Raw genomic sequence first — 15,767 nt, 5'->3', positions numbered from 1 at the left:
GAGTATATCGTCGATCTGAAAAGGGAGGTAAGATGAATCTCTACGACCGATAACAGAGAACCTATGAAATAGACCCCTTAGAAGGAGATCACTGCATTCAAATAGGCAATACTCCTCACATCCCTCTGACATTCACTGCACGCTGAGAGGAAAACCGGGCTCCAACTTGCTGCGGAGCGCATATCAACGTAGAATCTAGCACAAACTTACTTCACCACCTCCATCGGAGGCAAAGTTTGTAAAACTGAATTGTGGGTGTGGTGAGGGGTGTATTTATAGGCATTTTGAGGTTTGGGAAACTTTGCCCCTCCTGGTAGGAATGTATATCCCATACGTCACTAGCTCATGGACTCTTGCTAATTACATGAAAGAAAACTACATTTAAACACCAAAAAACTCTTAGCCATCTCCGTGGAGATGTTGCCTGTGCAACGGCAAAGAGAATGACTGGGGTAGGCGGAGCCTAGGAGGGATCATGTGACCAGCTTTGCTGGGCTCTTTGCCATTTCCTGTTGGGGAAGAGAATATCCCACAAGTAAGGATGACGCCGTGGACCGGACACACCTATGTTGGAGAAATAGTAAAATAATGTAATCAATTAATACTTCTTATTTAAGAATACATTATTTAGCAATAACACAGATTAATGTATCTCCATTTATATCAATGTCCTCTTCACAAACCATCTGTCTATACATTTTTAATACATTTGTGACACAATATATTTTATTCAGATGGTGAAACCCTAGCACACGTGGGTTGTAATTGTGTTTTAAAGAGGACACAGAGGGGTCAATGTGTATGATAAAGTTGTGATTTTAATGTGTGTCAATTAAATGGATGTTTTGGTAGCAAATGGAGTGACTGCAAATCATATAATATTCTTTGTGTTTTTGTCATGATTACTCAGCTCTAGCTGGATCAGGGTCATAAGAATATGTTGTTTCCTTCTTACAGTCTATGATATGGGACTTTAATGTTTGCCATTTGTTACATATAGTCTTCTTAAACATTAACACTTGATATTAATTCAATCAGTATGGTCTTGTTAGTGTTTCTATCCCTGCAAGTGCTCTTGTTAGGGCCTTTGAAGAACATTAGTTTAAATAACTTTTCTATTCATGTCAAAAAAGCTAAGAGAAGCAATTTGATGACAAGTTGTTCTAAGTACTAAAACAGTTTCCCAGTGGCAAATTGTAGCTAAGAACTATTTCTAAGGAATCAGTACAATGTACTCTAAAGTTGTATTCTAAAACCAATTAATTTTCATACAAAGCAAGACCAGGCAGACCGAAAGTGACTCTACCATTTGACCAGTATATCAAGCTACTATCATTACATAATAGATCAGTATCTGCATCCACAATTTGAGACCAAATAAACCAGAAGATACTACCTCACTAAGCAAAAGCAGAGTCAAAAGACAAGTGGTCTTCATGAGAGAGTAGTGGTCTCTAAACCCCTTCTTCTTTGGAAAAAAAAAAATAATTCTAAACATTTAGCATGAGTCAAACAATATTTTAGAGTGAAATAATGGAAAAGCATACTAAATACTGACTAATCAAAATGTTTTGTTGCAGCCACACAGATCACTTGAGGAGACAGCAGCATTAGAGTCTAATACCACAGGGCATAACACCTACAATTAAATATGGGTCAGGGATTATTCAGGTGTGTCGATACTTTGTCTTTTTTGGAGTTGGTGACTTGCACAACATCAACTCAACATCATTTTCCAACAGGACAATGATCTCAAACGCACATAAACCTGTACAAGAAGTATATGAAGGAAGCGCAAGGAAGTGCCAATTTGCATAAGTTTCCCTTCACAAGGGTTGTTACATTGCCGTAATAAAAAAGCACTAAGCAGTGGCTTAAACGTAATAGAAAACATTGAAATATGTATTACTCATCTATTTAAAAAGGTCCTTACCTTTTATTTATTTTTTTAACTTCATTTGTGCAGTGTCTGTTACTTCCTGTCACAGTCCTCAAGGCAGCTGGGGTCTCTACAGGAAGGCATTTATAGCCTGTCATAAAACTTCTAGAGTAACATAAGCTGGTGCACTAATCAGATAATACTAGAGAGACAGTCTGTTTTACAACTTAAGTTCAAAGATGTCAGCTCTCTTATGTCCCTGATGGCAGTGGCTACAAATTGCTCATTTTACAATAAATCAACAAAATTTATGCTTACCTGATAAATTTCTTTCTTTCAGGGCATGGAGAGTCCACAAAGTCATTACAATTCAACTCCTGGCCAGCAGGAGGAGGCAAAGAGCAAGCTCTCTTACCCATAATCCCCAGTAATTTAGCCGAAGGAAAATGGAAAAAGAAGAAACAAAAGGGTATAGAGGTGCCTGAGGTTTACTCAAAAAAAACCTGCTGAATTAGAATTTAAAAAGAGGGCGGGGTTGTGGACTCCATGCCTGGGAAGAAAGAAATTTATCGGGTAAGCACACATTTTGTTTTCTTTCCTATGGTATGGAGAGTCCACAATGTCATTCCAATTACTAGTGGGAACCAATACCCAAGCTAGAGGACACAGAATGAACAGGGAGGGAGAACAAGTCAAGACGACCTAAACAGAAGGCACCACCGCTTAAAGAACCTTTCTCCCAAAAGAGGCCTCAGCTGAGGCAAAAGTATCAAAATTGTAGAATTTGGAAAAAGTATGCAAAGAGGACCATGTTGCCGCCTTGCAAATCTGTTCCACAGAAACTTTATTGTTGAACGCCCAAGATGAGGAGACAGCCCTAGTGGAATGAGCCGTAAATCTCTGAGGAGGCTGCTGTCCAGCAGTCTCATAAGCAAAACAATTCATGCATCTTAACCAGAGGGAAAGAGTAGTAGAAGTGGCCTTCTGATCCTTACACTTTCCAGAGAAAACAACAAACAGGGCAGAAGATTGCTGAACATCTTTAGTAGCTTGTAAGTAAAAAGAGCATGCACAACATCCAAGTTATGCAAAAGAGAAGAAGGATTAGGACAAAAAGAAGGAACAACGATTTTCTGATTATTGTTTCAATCCGACACCACCTTAGGGAGAAACCCTAATTTATTACAAAGGACTGTCTTATCTGCATGAAAAATAAGGTACAGGGAATCCCACTGCAGAGCTGAAGGTTCAGAAACTCTGCAAGTGGAAGAAATAGCAAGAAGAAACAAAATCTTCAAAGATAACAACTTTATATCAACAACATGCATCGGCTCAAACGGAGCCTGCTGCAAAACTTTAAGAACTAGGTTAAGGCTCCAAGAAAAAGCAACAGGTTTAAACACAGGCCTGATTCTGACCAGGGCCTGAACAATAGCTTGAACATCTGGTAAATCTGCCAGACGTTTGTGCAAAAGAATAGACAGTGCAGAAATCTGACCCTTCAGAGTACTGACTGACAAACCTTTCTCCAGGCCATCCCGAAGAAAAGATAAAATTCGGGGAATCCTCACCCGGCTCCAGGAGAAACCCTGATTTGCACCAAAAAAGGTATTTACGCCATACCTTATGGTAAATCCTGCGAGTAACAGGTTAACGAGCCTGAAGCGTAGTATCAATGACTGCCTCAGAAAAACCACGTCTAGACAGGACTAGACATTCAATCTCCAAACAGTCAGCTTCAGAGAATCTAGATTTGGATGGAGGAATGGACCCTGAATTAGAAGGTCCTTACTCAGAAGTAACCTCCAAGGTGGAAGAGATTACATCTTCACCAGATCCGCGAACCAGATCCTGCAAGGCCATGCAGGAGCTATTAGAATTACAGATGCTCTCTCCTGTTTGATACGAGCAATGACTCGTGGAAGGAGAGCAAACGGAGAAAACAAGTATGCCAGAGAGAGCTCCAAGGAACCGCTACAGCGTCAATCAGAGCGGTCTGAGGATCTCTAGACCTTGAAACATACCTTGGAAGCTTGGCATTTTGACAAAACGCCATCAGATCCAACTCTGGAACCCCCCATCTAAGGGTTATCATTGAGAATACTTCAGGATGGAGAGCTCACTCCCCGGGATGAAAAGTCTGTCTGCTTAAAAAACAATCCGCCTCCCAGTTGTCCACTCCTGGAATGTGGATGGCAGATAGAAGACAGTTGTGAGCTTCCAACCACTGCAGAATGCGAGTTACCTCCTTCATGGCTAAGGAACTCCGAGGTCCTCCCTGGTGGTTGGTGTAAGCCACTGAGATGATGTTGTCCCACTGGAATCTGATAAACTGGACTAAAGACAATTGAGGCCAAGCATCAAAGATTGTTCTCAAGTCCAAGATGTTTATGGGAAGAGAAGACTCCTCCCGAGTTCACAGGCCCTGAACTTTTAGAGAGCCCCAAACTGCTCCCCAGCCTAACAGGCTGGTGTCCGTAGTCACAATCACGTAAGAAGGTTTTAGTAAGCAAGTGTCCCGAGACAGATGTTCCTGTGAAATCCACCACTAGGGAGAGTCTCTTGTTAAGGGATCCAGATTTATCCTCTGCGATCTGAATGGTCTCCGTTCCATTGACTGAGCATGCAAAGTTGCAGAGGGTGCAGATGGAAACGAGGAAAAGGAATGTTGTCCATGGAAGCAACCATCAGACCCATCACCTCCATGCATTGAGTCACTGATGGACGAATAGCAGACTGGAGAGAAAGGCAAGAAGCATGACGTTTGGATTTTCCGACGTTCGACAGGAAAATCTTCATGGACCGGGAATCTATAAATTGTTCCTAGTAAACACACTCTAATGGCAGGAACTAGAGAACTCTTTACCAGAATCACTTTCCACCCGTGGGAACGTAAAAAAGATCTCTGTATGAAATTTTTCTAGATAAAAAGTGATGCCTGAACCAAGATGTTGTCTAGATAAGGTGCCACTGCAATTCCCTGGGATATGACCAAAGCCAATAGAGCCCCCAGAACCTTTGTGAATATTATGGGAGCCGTGGCTAGACCAAACGGAAGTGCAACAAACTGGAAATGCTTGTCCAGAAAAGCAAATCTCAGAAACGGATGATGATCCCTGTGAATGGGAACATGAAGGTACATGTCCGTCAGGTCTATGGTTTTCATGAACTGACCCTCCTGAACCTATGGAAGAATGGAACGAATAGGAAGTCTAGGATGGGACGGAAAGCTCCCTCCTTTTTGGGAACCACAAAGAGATTTGAATAGAATCCTTGACCCTGTTCCCCCTAGAAGAACTGGAACAATTACTCCCAGGGAGGAAAGGTCCTTTACGCAGTTTAAGAATGCCTCACTCTTTACCTGGTTTGTGGATAGTCTTGACAGGAGAAATCTGCCCCTTGGAGGGTAAAATTTTAATCCTATTTTGTAACCCTGGGATACTATGTCCACAGCTCACAAAAAGGTTTGAGTAACAACTTTGACTCTGTTCCATCTCGGGTACTGGAACAATCACCCCCCAGAGAAGATAGGACCTTTACAAAGTTTAAGAAGGCCTCTCTCTTCACCTGGATAGCAGATAATCTTTACAGGAAAAATCTGCCTCTGGGAGGGCAAGATTTGGATCCTATACTGAAACCCTGGGAGACTACTTCCACTACCCATGGGTCTTGGACAACTCGAATCCAAGCCTGTTGGAAAAAGGAAAGTCCAGCCCCTACCTGATTCGAGAAACTGGATCAGGGGCGAATTCTTCGTACTGAATTAGACTCAGCGGAAGGCTTCTTGGATTGCTTGCCCTAGTTCCAAGGACACAGCAATGTCTAGAGACAATCCTGAAACCTCTGCTGCTGATTCTATCTCAGCTTGATACTCTGAGAGTAGAGAATTTTATTGAAAAAAACAAAGAAAAAACTGAGAAAGATACATGAAAACCATACATGTCATCTATATAAAATAGGCGCCTCAATAGGAGGAAAAATATCATATTAAATGGCTATACTAAAAACATAGAAAAATAAAAAGTAAAACATACAAAAAGTCCCCATACATAAAAAAAAGGAATACATATGATACAGACATATGAAAAAAAACTTCATATGAGAGAGATTAATACATGGAATCTCTGTATCAGACAGGGAAAACTCAATATAAAATAAATTATAATTTTAGGGCCCTAGGTAGGCAGAATCTTTCCTGCTACCAACAGCGTGATAGTCTCCGAATATAAAGAGAGACTCCTATGCATATGAATACACAAAAAATAAATATAAATTAAAATGTGACTGATCATATACATAAAAACTGCCACAAGATGGCAGTAACTGCCTTGAAATGTCATGATAAAAAACGCATTGTATAATTTAGTAACAAAAAATACAAATGCAGCGAAAATAAAAATACTGACAAAATGGTCCCATTTTCTAAAAGAGACTTAAATAACGTGTATACGCATAAAAGACTGTTAAGTCTATGCGAACAAAACAGCTTAAAAGACCACTAAGATAAAGTGACCTACTTAAAGGGACACTGTACTCAAAAAATTTCTTTCGTGATTCACATAGAGCATGCATTTTTAAGCAACTTTCTAATTTACTCCTATTATCAAATTTTCTTCATTCTCTTGGTATCTTTATTTGAAAAGCAAGAATGTAAGTTTAGATGCCGGCCCATTTTTGGTGAACAACCTGGGTTGTCCTTGCTGATTGGTCAGCAGCAATAAACAAGTGCTGTCCATGGTACTGAAGCAAACATTTGCTGGCTCCTTAACTGAGATGCCTTCTTTTTCAAATAAAGATAGCAAGAGAACGAATTAAAATTGATAATAGAAGTCAATTAGAAAGTTGCTTAAAATTGCATGCTCTATCTGAATCATGAAAGAAAACATTTGGGTTCAGTGTCCCTTTAAACAAAGCATTATAAATCACTCACAGATAGAAAAATAAATTCCCTAAAATAAAGTCTCCACACTAAGAGACCTGGCATAAGAAATTGAGAAAGCGCTTCTGACCCTCACGCAGAGAAAAAAGATATGGAGCTAAAAGCGTTTTTTACAAAAAGGGAGGAGTAAAGGCACTACTAATAAATGGTTATATGAGGGATGGGCCTAGAATAATATCGAGTTGGCCTTATATAAAGTTTCCAGATAGCCCAAAGGTGCTGTGTATTGGCACACAAAAGCAGATAAGAAGTAGAGGCAAAAAAGAATACACTTTAAGCACTCAAATCCAACAAAAAAACGTGTATATGTTTATAGGAGGGTATACGTCGACAAAATACATTTTAAAAAATTAAACTTTATTAGATTTATTTAAAAAAATGGGTGCAATAAAAACAACTGGAGACGATTGGGCTGAATCGTAGAGTCGTTTCCTCGATATAGTCACACCAGGAAATGGATAAAGTTGTTACTTAGGTCAGTAAGAGAATGGGGTGACCTATAGTGGCCTTATATATGTTGGCCCTCACTAGATTAAAGTAATAGACCTAAAGTTTAAATAATACTTGGAGGCAAAAAATCTAAAGTGTACTAGTACTTGGTGCAAACTGAAAGTGCTGCAATATTGCAGCACTCAAATCCTTAACCAATAGATGATACCACAGAGGTTGCTGAGTCACTTATGTAGTAAGGAAGACCGAGAACAGTTATCACTGTCTACTGATATTTACCACAACAGTGGGGTTTTTTGGTTCTTCTTGTCACATGTGATTATTAAATAAAGTCAACTTTTGGCGTATCCATATATGGTTATAACCTAAATTGTGTTGTAATTGCTACTTGGGCTGAATATAGTGGAAAATATTTAGTAATTATGATAAAAGTATATTATATTTCTCCCTACTATGTTAATCATAGTATGGTCAATGATCTTCCAAAATTGTATATGAAAAACAGGGAAAAGTACCCATAAAAGGATTAAATATCTTCAGACACCATCTTTGCACATCTTCCATTGAAAGAGGCAAAAATAATGACTGGGGATTATTGGTAAGGGAAGTTACACTTAAAGGGCCACTAAACCCAAAATCTTTCTTTCATGATTCAGATAGAGAATAGAAATTTAAACAACATTACAATTTACTTCTATTGTTTATTTTGCTTCATTGTTTAGATATCCTTAGTTGAAGAAAAAGCAATGCACATGGTGAGCCAATCATACGAGGCTTCTATGTGCAGCAACCAATCAGCAGCTACTAAGCATATCTAGATATGCTTTTCAGCAAAGAATATCAAGAGAATAAAACAAATTAGATAATATAAGTAAATTAGAAAGATGTTTAAAATTACATTCTCTTTCTAAATCATGAAAGAAAAAATGTGGGTTTCATGGCCCTTTAAGAGCTTTGCTGGGGTGCTCTTTGCCTCCTCCTGCTGGCCAGGAGTTGAATATCACACTAGTAATTGGAATGACGTTGTGGACTCTCCATGCCATAGGAAAGAAAAGTAAGTTATTTGCTGGGTTTTTTTTGTTTTTTTTTACAGAATCTGTTTTCTTTTTATGTTTACTTTAATTAGACATTTTCACTAAAGAAGCACTGTTTCATATCCCATTAACCCCATCTGTGAAGAAGTTTTCAGCAATGCAAACGCGTCCATGCATTCACATCGTTGGGAAGCATCGCTTTTACAAGAGCACGCTTCCATAGGCTCCTATGGGAGCCTTGTTCTGATGCAGTCAGAGAAGGCATCCGAACTTCATCGCCAGAGAAGGGGGTAAGTCGCGCAACGATGACAGCAAATATAAATACATATATATGTACGTGTTAATATGTGCTAATATGTATTTCTACCAGCTCACGGTAGCAATAACCAGCCACTTGTAATGGCTGATTCGTTAGTGCTCCGTAATCTAGCCCAATGTCGCTAAACACTCTCGGGAAAGTGCTGCAATAATAGGTAATGTAAAATTCTGCACAAATTAGCTGAATTAATGTCAGGCAGAGGTAAAGCTGTCAATGAGGCACATGGTAGTGATACCAAATACAGACACATATTTTTTTACATTTATAAAATAAATACTGTATATTTTGTCAAACAACTTTGTTTTTTAGATATGAAAGCAGACTCAGACATTTGCTCCCTACTGTGTATAGATAGTATGGCAGAGTATCTCCACATCTACAGCTATTTTACTGCATTAAAAACAAACATTTGTAGAGAGCGGTACAAGGACTGTACAAACAATGACACATTATACAAGGAACAATGCTCGAATTCTGAGCTAAACAGAGCATTGATAAGACTTAAACGCACACACAATGTCACACTGTAGTATGAAGGGTCTGAGCGCTGTGATTGGTTTGCTCATGTGATCATGGTGACATCAATAGGCAGTGCTGGCCATAACGCAGTATAAATTAGTAAATCCTATTTAAAAAAGGATGTACTGTTAAGCTCAATCAGTAAAAAATAGTTATAGCACAGAGTATTTTTGTCACCAAAGATGACAACTATCTTTGTATCACCGTTGTCCCTATTAAAAACAAGAAAGGCTGCAAAAGAAGATATTAAAGGCACTTGATGATACATTAAGTGCCTTTAATAAAGTAAAACATATATATTTTCATATTACAGTAAGGGAAAGACAAACTCTGTAGATTTTTTATATATAGAACCAAAACAGGAAGGCCAGTGCTTCTAAATAAACAGTTTGTTTCTCACCATTACTCAAACCCAAGTTCTTCCCATCCACACGAGGCTTCGAACTCACTGACGTTACTGTGGTAACCACGGTCCCACAAGGCATAACAGTACGGTCCTTCTCAACCTTCTTTGCAGGTACTGGGGCCGGAATTGGCCAGGACTTCACGTCACTTGGTTCTATATATAAAAACTTAAAATAAAGATAATAGGTATTACATGACATTATTTTTTAAAGCAATACAAATAAGTAACAGAAAACTAAATAAATGATCGACTCGAAGACTGAAAATGATGTCGACAAAACTAAAAAAGTATGCTTGCTGTTTACACAAAACAAATATGATGACACATTATTTTTACTGGAACAGGAAAGTTGTTATTTTTACACATTTTAGTTAAATGATTACATCTTAACGGCCATTAAATACAGTATAATTGCATAATAAAGTGCATAATAAAAAGACAATGCAATATATCTCTGAATTTTAAATAAGCAGATTTTTTTCTGACATTTTTCAAAATGTTCTTCAATTTGCCAGCCCCTTTTATCATATGACAGCCATCAGCCAATCACAGACTCATATACGTAGTATATGCTGTGTACTTCTGCACATGCTCATTAGAAGCCAGTGCTTTACAAATTGTGCATATAAAAAGACAGTGCCCAATTTGATAATGGAAGCAAATTAGAAAGGCTTAAACTTGCAAGCTCTGTCTGAATCATGAACATTTAATTTTGACTTTGGTGGCCCTTTAAAGGGACATTAAAAGGAGACTAAACTCAAAATGTTATTTCTCATAAAATGTTTGCTAATGTATATTAAAAATTTGTGATGCAAAATTCATTAATTATTTTGCTTGATTTCAAAGTAATTTAATTATGAAAACTCTAATGTTTCTACCCCTCCCAAGAGAGGCTGGAGTGTATTCTGTGGAAAGCAACTCTGACACTCCTACATGCTGCACAGTAATTGGCTGATATGTGCAGGCACTTGTTTATAATTGCCCTTATTGGTTACAACAAAGGATGTAAGATAATATCTTAAGAGGCATATGAAAGGGTGTGTTCAGGGCCTTCAAAACAATATTCTAACAAAATGCCAGTCGTAAATACTTTTCATAGTATCCATTTATTTATGATACCTAAATAAAAATGACTTCGATGTCCCTTTAAAATAAATATGTATATATATATATAAAAAACAGAATTTATGTTTACCTGATAAATTACTTTCTCCAACGGTGTGTCCGGTCCACGGCGTCATCCTTACTTGTGGGATATTCTCTTCCCCAACAGGAAATGGCAAAGAGCCCAGCAAAGCTGGTCACATGATCCCTCCTAGGCTCTGCCTTCCCCAGTCATTCGACCGACGTAAAGGAGGAATATTTGCATAGGAGAAATCATATGATACCGTGGTGACTGTAGTTAAAGAAAATAAATTATCAGACCTGATTAAAAAACCAGGGCGGGCCGTGGACCGGACACACCGTTGGAGAAAGTAATTTATCAGGTAAACATAAATTCTGTTTTCTCCAACATAGGTGTGTCCGGTCCACGGCGTCATCCTTACTTGTGGGAACCAATACCAAAGCTTTAGGACACGGATGATGGGAGGGAGCAAATCAGGTCACCTAGATGGAAGGCACCACGGCTTGCAAAACCTTTCTCCCAAAAATAGCCTCAGAAGAAGCAAAAGTATCAAATTTGTAAAATTTGGTAAAAGTGTGCAGTGAAGACCAAGTCGCTGCCTTACATATCTGATCAACAGAAGCCTCGTTCTTGAAGGCCCATGTGGAAGCCACGGCCCTAGTGGAATGAGCTGTGATTCTTTCAGGAGGCTGCCGTCCGGCAGTCTCATAAGCCAATCTGATGATGCTTTTAAGCCAAAAAGAGAGAGAGGTAGAAGTTGCTTTTTGACCTCTCCTTTTACCAGAATAAACAACAAACAAGGAAGATGTTTGTCTGAAATCCTTTGTAGCATCTAAATAGAATTTTAGAGCACGAACTACATCCAAATTGTGCAACAAACGCTCCTTCTTTGAAACTGGATTCGGACACAAAGAAGGCACGACTATCTCCTGGTTAATGTTTTTGTTAGAAACAACTTTCGGAAGAAAACCAGGTTTAGTACGCAAAACCACCTTATCTGCATGGAACACCAGATAAGGAGGAGAACACTGCAGAGCAGATAACTCTGAAACTCTTCTAGCAGAAGAAATTGCAACCAAAAACAAAACTTTCCAAGATAATAACTTAATATCTACGGAATGTAAGGGTTCAAACGGAACCCCCTGAAGAACTGAAAGAACTAAATTGAGACTCCAAGGAGGAGTCAAAGGTTTGTAAACAGGCTTGATTCTAACCAGAGCCTGAACAAAAGCTTGAACATCTGGCACAGCCGCCAGCTTTTTGTGAAGTAAAACAGATAAAGCAGAAATCTGTCCCTTCAAAGAACTTGCAGATAATCCTTTCTCCAAACCTTCTTGAAGAAAGGATAGAATCTTAGGAATTTTTATCTTGTTCCATGGGAATCCTTTAGATTCACACCAACAGATATATTTTTTCCATATTTTATGGTAGATTTTTCTAGTTACAGGCTTTCTGGCCTGAACAAGAGTATCAATGACAGAATCTGAGAACCCTCGCTTTGATAAAATCAAGCGTTCAATCTCCAAGCAGTCAGTTGGAGTGAGGCCAGATTCGGATGTTCGAACGGACCTTGAACAAGAAGGTCCTGTCTCAAAGGTAGCTTCCATGGTGGAGCCGATGACATATTCACCAGGTCTGCATACCAAGTCCTGCGTGGCCACGCAGGAGCTATCAAGATCACCGATGCCCTCTCCTGATTGATCCTGGCTACCAGCCTGGGGATGAGAGGAAACGGTGGGAATACATAAGCTAGGTTGAAGGTCCAAGGTGCTACTAGTGCATCTACTAGAGTCGCCTTGGGATCCCTGGATCTGGACCCGTAGCAAGGAACCTTGAAGTTCTGACGAGAGGCCATCAGATCCATGTCTGGAATGCCCCACAATTGAGTAATTTGGGCAAAGATTTCCGGATGGAGTTCCCACTCCACCGGATGAAATGTCTGACGACTCAGAAAATCCGCTTCCCAATTTTCCACTCCTGGGATGTGGATTGCAGACAAGTGGCAGGAGTGAGTCTCCGCCCATTGAATGATTTTGGTCACTTCTTCCATCGCCAGGGAACTCCTTGTTCCCCCCTGATGGTTGATATACGCAACAGTCGTCATGTTGTCTGATTGAAACCGTATGAATTTGGCCTCTGCTAGCTGAGGCCAAGCCTTGAGAGCATTGAATATCGCTCTCAGTTCCAGAATATTTATCGGGAGAAGAGATTCTTCCCGAGACCAAAGACCCTGAGCTTTCAGGAGTTCCCAGACCGCGCCCCAGCCCACCAGACTGGCGTCGGTCGTGACAATGACCCACTCTGGACTGCGGAAGCTCATCCCCTGTGACAGGTTGTCCCGGGTCAGCCACCAACGGAGTGAATCTCTGGTCCTCTGATCTACTTGTATCGTCGGAGACAAGTCTGTATAATCCCCATTCCACTGACTGAGCATGCACAGTTGTAATGGTCTCAGATGAATTCGCGCAAAAGGAACTATGTCCATTGCCGCGACCATCAAACCTATTACTTCCATGCACTGCGCTATGGAAGGAAGAGGAACAGAATGAAGTACTTGACAAGAGCTTAGAAGTTTTGATTTTCTGGCCTCTGTCAGAAAAATCCTCATTTCTAAGGAGTCTATTATTGTTCCCAAGAAGGGAACTCTTGTTGACGGAGATAGAGAACTTTTTTCTACGTTCACTTTCCACCCGTGAGATCTGAGAAAGGCCAGGACAATGTCCGTATGAGCCTTTGCTTGTGGTAGGGACGACGCCTGAATCAGTATGTCGTCCAAGTAAGGTACTACTGCAATGCCCCTTGGTCGTAGCACCGCTAGAAGGGACCCTAGTACCTTTGTGAAAATTCTTGGAGCAGTGGCTAATCCGAATGGAAGTGCCACAAACTGGTAATGCTTGTCCAGAAAGGCGAACCTTAGGAACCGATGATGTTCCTTGTGGATAGGAATATGTAGATACGCATCCTTTAAATCCACCGTGGTCATGAATTGACCTTCCTGGATGGAAGGAAGAATTGTCCGAATGGTTTCCATTTTGAACGATGGAACCTTGAGAAACTTGTTTAGGATCTTGAGATCTAAGATTGGTCTGAATGTTCCCTCTTTTTTGGGAACTATGAACAGATTGGAGTAGAATCCCATCCCTTGTTCTCCTAATGGAACGGGATGAATCACTCCCATTTTTAACAGGTCTTCTACACAATGTAAGAATGCCTGTCTTTTTATGTGGTCTGAAGACAATTGAGACCTGTGGAACCTCCCCCTTGGGGGAAGCTCCTTGAATTCCAGAAGATAACCTTGGGAGACTATTTCTAGCGCCCAAGGATCCAGAACATCTCTTGCCCAAGCCTGAGCGAAGAGAGAAAGTCTGCCCCCCACCAGATCCGGTCCCGGATCGGGGGCCAACATCTCATGCTGTCTTGGTAGCAGTGGCAGGTTTCTTGGCCTGCTTACCTTTGTTCCAGCCTTGCATTGGCCTCCAGGCTGGCTTGGTTTGAGAAGTATTACCCTCTTGCTTAGAGGATGTAGCACTTGGGGCTGGTCCGTTTCTGCGAAAGGGACGAAAATTTGGTTTATTTTTAGCCTTGAAAGACCTATCCTGAGGAAGGGCGTGGCCCTTACCCCCAGTGATATCAGAAATAATCTCTTTCAAGTCAGGGCCAAACAGCGTTTTCCCCTTGAAAGGTATGTTAAGCAATTTGTTCTTTGAAGACGCATCCGCTGACCAAGATTTTAGCCAAAGCGCTCTGCGCGCCACAATAGCAAACCCAGAATTCTTCGCCGCTAATCTAGCCAATTGCAAAGTGGCGTCTAAAGTAAAAGAGTTAGCCAATTTGAGAGCATGAATTCTGTCCATAATCTCCTCATAAGAAGAATCTTTATTGAGCGACTTTTCTAGTTCATCGAACCAGAAACACGCTGCTGTAGTGACAGGAACAATGCATGAAATTGGTTGTAGAAGGTAACCTTGCTGAACAAACATCTTTTTAAGCAAACCCTCTAATTTTTTATCCATAGGATCTTTGAAAGCACAACTATCTTCTATAGGGATAGTAGTGCGTTTGTTTAGAGTAGAAACCGCCCCCTCGACCTTGGGGACTGTCTGCCATAAGTCCTTTCTAGGGTCGACCATAGGAAACAATTTCTTAAATATAGGGGGAGGGACAAAAGGTATGCCGGGCCTTTCCCATTCTTTGTTTACAATGTCCGCCACCCGCTTGGGTATAGGAAAAGCTTCGGGGGGCCCCGGGACCTCTAGGAACTTGTCCATCTTACATAATTTCTCTGGAATGACCAAATTCTCACAATCATCCAGAGTAGATAACACCTCCTTAAGCAGAGCGCGGAGATGTTCCAATTTAAATTTGAATGTAATCACATCAGGTTCAGCTTGTTGAGAAATTTTCCCTGAATCTGAAATTTCTCCCTCAGACAAAACCTCCCTGGCCCCCTCAGACTGGTGTAGGGGCACTTCAGAACCAATATCATCAGCGTCCTCATGCTCTTCAGTATTTTCTAAAACAGAGCAGTCGCGCTTTCGCTGATAAGTGGGCATTTTGGCTAAAATGTTTTTGATAGAATTATCCATTACAGCCGTTAATTGTTGCATAGTAAGGAGTATTGGCGCACTAGATGTACTAGGGGCCTCCTGTGTGGGCAAGACTGGCGTAGACGAAGGAGGGGATGATGCAGTACCATGCTTACTCCCCTCACTTGAAGAATCATCTTGGGCATCATTTTCTCTAAATTTTGTGTCACATAAATCACATCTATTTAAATGAGAAGGAACCTTGGCTTCCCCACATACAGAACATAGTCTATCTGATAGTTCAGACATGTTAAACAGGCATAAACTTGATAACAAAGTACAAAAAACGTTTTAAAATAAAACCGTTACTGTCACTTTAAATTTTAAACTGAACACACTTTATTACTGAAAATGTGAAAAAGTATGAAGGAATTGTTCAAAATTCACCAAAATTTCACCACAGTGTCTTAAAGCCTTAAAAGTATTGCACACCAAATTTGAAAGCTTTAACTCTTAAAATAACGGAACCGGAGCCGTTTTTATATTTAACCCCTATACAGTCCCTGGTA

The 15,767-nt window shown here is 40.2% G+C and overlaps 1 protein-coding gene across 3 annotated transcripts in view; it reads right to left on the bottom strand.

Annotated features, from left to right (window-relative positions):
• C2CD2 (C2 calcium dependent domain containing 2) overlaps nucleotides 1–15,767 on the bottom strand; it is a 376,932-nt gene that overhangs the window by 148,102 nt on the left and 213,063 nt on the right. For all 3 annotated transcript variants that reach the window (XM_053705898.1, XM_053705900.1, XM_053705901.1), the window contains exon 11: nucleotides 9,541–9,712. In XM_053705898.1, the coding sequence (XP_053561873.1) occupies nucleotides 9,541–9,712 (172 nt within the window). The remainder of the gene's footprint in view (nucleotides 1–9,540; nucleotides 9,713–15,767) is intronic.

This window comes from Bombina bombina, chromosome 3 (assembly GCF_027579735.1).
Source record: "Bombina bombina isolate aBomBom1 chromosome 3, aBomBom1.pri, whole genome shotgun sequence".
In the NCBI taxonomy this organism is placed as follows: Eukaryota; Metazoa; Chordata; class Amphibia; order Anura; family Bombinatoridae; genus Bombina; species Bombina bombina.
This window is presented reverse-complemented; position numbering and strand designations above follow the sequence as displayed.